General features: G+C 38.7%; 1 protein-coding gene across 1 annotated transcript; it reads left to right on the top strand.

The window, feature by feature from the left end:
• The first annotated feature begins 2,211 nt into the window (after nt 1-2,211).
• Nucleotides 2,212-3,269, top strand: LOC130705613 (TIP41-like protein). Its single transcript, XM_057532993.1, has one exon. The coding sequence runs from the start codon at nt 2,286-2,288 to the stop codon at nt 3,099-3,101; it is 816 nt and encodes a 271-aa protein (XP_057388976.1). The 5' UTR covers nt 2,212-2,285; the 3' UTR covers nt 3,102-3,269.
• Nucleotides 3,270-5,698: the final 2,429 nt, after the last annotated feature.

Raw genomic sequence — 5,698 nt, forward strand, 5'->3', positions numbered from 1 at the left:
GTCTTTTAGTCATTGTTTTAGGTAAAGACATTGTATTTTTGCTTTTCAAAATCTGTTGAATCTGTTACATTTGCTTATAATAAGTAAGACGGATATGTGCTATTAAGTAAATACAGGTATGTAACTTCATATCACTGCAGGAGCTCTCACAGCAGCCTGTCTGCTTGAAAATATGCTTCTCTGACTTTTGAACCACTGGACCAGAAGCAAAATCTCCCAATTAAAATGCTTCAGTGTTCCTAGCATACACGAGTGGGTCTTAAAGAATTATTGGTTTACACGATGTCTCAGTGACTCAAGCGAAACGCTCAGACATTTTATAAGCACACAGTACAATTACCCAAAGGAACTGAATTCAAATAAAATACTAAGGTTATACCTATTTCAAAAAAACTTCTACAAGCTAGAGAGAGGGTGACAGCCCCAGAGATTTGTGAGTCACGTAGTGTAAAAAAAAATGCGGGTGGCTTTGAAAGATATACCTCCTCTTATTTATTGCTTTTACCCACAGTCTTGCTAGCTCCTGAGGAATGGATTCCTAACCCAGGCTACACACTAGAATCACCTGGAAATCTCTTAAAATTCCTTATTCCAATGCCCAGATCAATGATATCAGAATCTCCAGGGGTGGGACCCAGGCATCCATATTTTTTAAAGATCTCCAGGCAATTCTGATGCGCAGCCAAGGCTGAGAACCACTTGGGAGAGAGGGGACCAGAGACAAGTAGCAATGCTTTCCTTCCTACAAGTGTTGAGGAAATATTAATGAGCACCCTGGCATTTGCCTGATCTCCATCATCTGGGACATTCTGCAATAATTTATACAAGTAATTTAATTAACATGAAAGCAAAAGCAAGGCACACCATGAACACCTAGATAACTTATAAACTGACTATACACAGCATTCCATGAGGCAGTAGATTCTGACATTTTGAAAGAGAGAGAATTAACTACATGATGGAGGTTTAATAAAACCCTAATTGAATGAAGGTTCTGTTACCTGATAGGTGCAATGCGTACAGATGAGGTAGGCAAGATGGAAATCTTACTGTTGAGGAAATCTGTACAAGCAGAGAGTTTGGAAATTTTACTTATAATCTATCTGTTCATTTGAGCAGATATTTTTAGGAGGATGGTAATAATCTATCAGCCACTTCACCTAGGGATTTAGCTTTAAGGTAAATTGTATTACCTTTCAGGTACTAAACAATTTAACAAAAAAACTAGTTTTGCATCTGAAAAAGTGATTTCTTTAAAGTGTTGGCTCAGGAACTGTTGCCACATTGTGAATCAGCGATACAGCCAGAAAAAAAATTAGCATTCAAGATCCATTTAGAAATATATGTCTTGGGCTGCCCTGGTGGCTCAGTGGTTGAGAATCTGCCTGCTAATGCAGGGGACACAGGTTCGAGCCCTGGTCTAGGAAGATCCCACATGCCGCGGAGCAACTAGGTCCGTGAGCCACAACTACTGAGCCTGCGCGTCTGGAGCCTGTGCTCCACAACAAGAGAGGCCGTGATAGTGAGAGGCCGGCGCACCGCGATGAAGAGTGGCCCCTGCTTGCCACAACTAGAGAAAGCCCTCGCACAGAAACGAAGACCCAACACAGCCAAAAATTAATTAATTAATTAATTAATTAATTAATTTAAAAAATATATATATATGTGTCTTGACTTTCTGAATGATAACCACAGAGTTCTCTGACTTCTCCTTTCTTTAATGTATTCTCCTTTTCTCAATGAGTTTATTAGCTTCCTGAATACATATGTATAATGGTTAAAGGAGGACGGTGGAATCAGATAGCGTGCATGCAGTGTCATCCCCACCAGTGCCTAGCTTTATGACTTCACAGTACTATCTTTGTGCCACAGGTTCCTCAGCTGTAAAATGGGCACAATGAAAGAACCTGACCCATAGAGTCGTTGTGAGAAGAAACGAGTTACGTGTGGAGTTCTTAGAATGGAGCCTGGCGCATGGTAAAGACCACACGCGTGTTAAACCTGCTGACAGGGACAAAGGTCCCATTGATGGAACCACACACTTCTCCTTCCCTTTTTTCTCTTGCCTTTTGGCTGCCTTCAGGCCGTTTCACTGTTAATTAGCACCTCTGTTTTATCACAAGTGACAGAAATAAGGAAAGAAAATCAAGACAGTTGATTTTGGTACTAATTACCACCTAGCTAAAAAAATAAAAAGGCTGAAGCCCGGTGTCGGCCGCGGCTGCCGCTGCCGCCGCTGCTCCAGCCTGTTCCGTGTGGCCCACGCGGGCCCCGCTGCGGCCGTGATGATCCACGGCTTCCAGAGCAGCCACCAGGACTTCTCCTTCGGGCCCTGGAAGCTGACGGCGTCCAAGACCCACATAATGAAGTCAGCGGATGTGGAGAAGTTAGCTGATGAATTGCATATGCCATCTCTCCCTGAAATGATGTTTGGAGACAACGTTTTAAGAATCCAGCTTGGCTCTGGCTTTGGGATTGAGTTCAATGCTACAGATGCATTAAGATGTGTGAACAACTACCAAGGAATGCTTAAAGTAGCCTGCGCTGAAGAGTGGCAGGAAAGCAGGACGGAGGGTGAGCACTGTAAGGAGGTTGTGAAACCGTATGACTGGACCTATACAACAGATTATAAGGGGACGTTACTTGGAGAATCACTTAAACTAAAGGTTGTACCTACAACAGATCATATAGATACAGAGAAATTGAAAGCCAGAGAACAGATTAAGTTTTTTGAAGAAGTTCTCCTGTTTGAGGATGAACTTCATGATCATGGAGTTTCAAGCCTGAGTGTGAAAATTAGAGTAATGCCTTCTAGCTTTTTCTTGCTGTTGCGGTTTTTCTTGAGAATTGATGGGGTGCTTATTAGGATGAATGACACAAGACTTTACCATGAGGCTGACAAGACCTACATGTTACGAGAATATACCTCACGAGAGAGCAAAATTGCTAATTTAATGCATGTTTCACCTTCCCTCTTCACGGAACCTAATGAAATATCACAGTATTTGCCGATAAAGGAGGCAGTTTGTGAGAAGCTAATATTTCCAGAAAGAATTGATCCTAACCCTGCAGACTCAAAAGAATGTACATCTGTGGAATAGAATTTATTACAGCATATACTGACCGTGCAATCTGACTGGAGACCTTGGGGCTATTTGGAGGGGGTATTTTTATTATGAGAATTAATTGCCTTGTCTATGTGCAGATTTTCTGTAGCCTTAAAGGAAAAATAAATAAATAAAAGAGTGTTGCAGGCAGTTTCTACTCAACTGCTGTTGTACTCTCTGTCTTCAAATTCATATTCCAGAAATTTATATCTTCTGGAGTTAAATTCAGATTTCTAAATTGTCACAAAGTGGGGTCTCACCAGTAGGGGGTGATGTGTGTATCTCTCAGAAGCAGTGGCCATAACCTATATCTGTCATGAAACACTATCTTCTACCATGAGGAAGTTACTTTAAATCAGTGAATCGTAACACCTTGTGACTTTCATACGATTCCTAATTGTTCACGTTGATGTAGTGGCTCTTTACCTTGGGTTTTTTGATGTTTATTCACACTTCTGGAGAGTCATGACTTGCCTCCTAGGAAACTGATCTCAAATGGTCTATACCCAGAAATTTAAAAAAAAATTACTCTTCTAAATTTTAATTGGCTTTTGAAGTTTAAAGAAAGTTTCAGACATAGAAACAAACTAGGTTTTTGGAGAACTTAAGGTGTTATGTCCATGGAAACACACAATCATGGTTTGCCACTGACAGGATGTCAGAGCTGTCTCTCCTCCATCTTTAGGTGCTTTTTCTTATGTGTGGTTCTATTTGTACTGACGTTTTTTACTTCCACCTTCCACGCACCCTCAGAGTGAATAAATCTTTTGGATATTGAATTTGATATTGGTCCTAAAAAGTTTTAAGTGTTACAGTTTAAGCAAAAATTACATCAGCTTCTAAAGCAACCAGATTAATTTTCTGCTTAAAATATTTGAAGGGTAGCTGTGGAGGAGGAAGGGGCTTATTTTAAAATCTAAAAGCCAGTTTTTCTTTTTTTAAAATTCATGTTTTGGGGAATTCCCTGGCAGTCCAATGGTTAGGACTCCACGCTTTCACTGCCAAGGGCCTGGGTTCAGTCCCTGGTCAGGGACCTAAGATCCAGCAAGCTGCGCAGCATGGCCAAAAAAAAAAAAAGATTCATGTTTTTAACATTACAGGGGATCCAGTAAAGTGTAATTAATTAGTACAAGATCTAGGTAGTACAGAAAGTTTACAAAAGTAAATTTGAAATCCATTTGGTTATTTTGATGGTGACCCTTTAAACATTTTATATTCTTTTCTGCCTTTTAAAGTGGTCTCCATAAAGTAGGAAGTGGTTATAAAGCACCAAGTAAGAAATTAACTTTAAATGGATTTAAAAAAATATTTTATTTAAAGGGCAGGGGAAAAGAATTACCCCCTTTTTTTCTGGTTTGAAACAGCTGTTGTACATATTTCCACTTGATACATAAATCATTAAGGAAGGATATTTAATTGTAAGTATTAGCAAAACTCTTCAGGTATTAGCCTGAAGATAAATTTTAGTGAAACAAATACAGTTGGATATTCATCATTACTCAGACTCTGGTGTGTTGTTGTGTATATTGTTTTTTTAGCTAATTTTATTAGCTAAATTTGGTCACAAATGATTTGGGTATTTGTTTGCTTTCTGCTACATCACCTGCAAGGTATAGGAAATCAGGATTTTGTTGGCTTTAAGAAAATACATGGCATGTTCAGTGTATGTTAAATATACCGGTACTTAATGTTTTCTCTTAGGACAGAAAAGTGTATATATTGTACTCTGCTTTCTGTTTATTTTATTTGCCATGCAGATTTGAACAGAACAGACTCTTTAGTCATACAAATTATAAAAAATGAAAAACTGTAATAATATTTATTAGTTGAATTAAAGATTTCTGGGCAGCAACATATTACACATATATTTTTAACTTGATTCAGATGTCTTAGTCCCTGAGTCAGTCTTAAATTACTTATTTTGAAAATCCATTGTTAAAAATTGTAGAATTGACCGTTTTATAGAAGAAGGTGGGAGGTGGATAGGATGAGTGTACTTTTGAAAACTTCATTAGTTTGTTCCTGTGGAGAATGCCAAGAAAACTTACATTTGCCCATTGTTAATCAAAACATACACCATTTTATATTTATTTGTTCCAAGTGTCTTTTTGTAAGAGGAGAATAAACAATAAGTAATTACAAAAAAAAAAAAAAAAAAAAAGGCTGAAGCCATTAGCATAGATGAGATTTGGGGTTGCCTATAGAATTCAGTTACCTGTGTTCCTCCCACACCCTGCAATTCTCTCTCAACTTGCCCTTGACATGGATAACTGGAGGTTGGTTATCCAAACTAATGGCTCAAAAATCTGGATATACTTTAGAAACATTAGGATGTTTTTTAAAATACCTTTACCCTGGCCTCATCCCAGATCATTGTCATTGAAAGCTCCATATTGTCTTTTTTAGAAGCTCCCTGTGTAATTCTGATGTACAGCCAGGATTGATTAAGATTGACCTTGAGGGGGATTTCTGATGGCCTTTAATAATTTAGGGAGAGTGATCGCTGTGATAAGTTTGAGTATCACAGATGCACTGCTCCTGGTTCTTGGTTAAATTCCCTGTGGAAGGTCATCTGATAGAGAGTGGAAGCA

This window comes from Balaenoptera acutorostrata, chromosome 18 (assembly GCF_949987535.1).
Source record: "Balaenoptera acutorostrata chromosome 18, mBalAcu1.1, whole genome shotgun sequence".
Taxonomy (NCBI): domain Eukaryota; kingdom Metazoa; phylum Chordata; class Mammalia; order Artiodactyla; family Balaenopteridae; genus Balaenoptera; species Balaenoptera acutorostrata.

Excerpts from the sequence above, each read along its gene's own strand:
- LOC130705613 (XM_057532993.1), top strand. The coding sequence starts at position 2,286 with ATGATCCACGGCTTCCAGAGCAGCCACCAGGACTTCTCCTTCGGGCCC.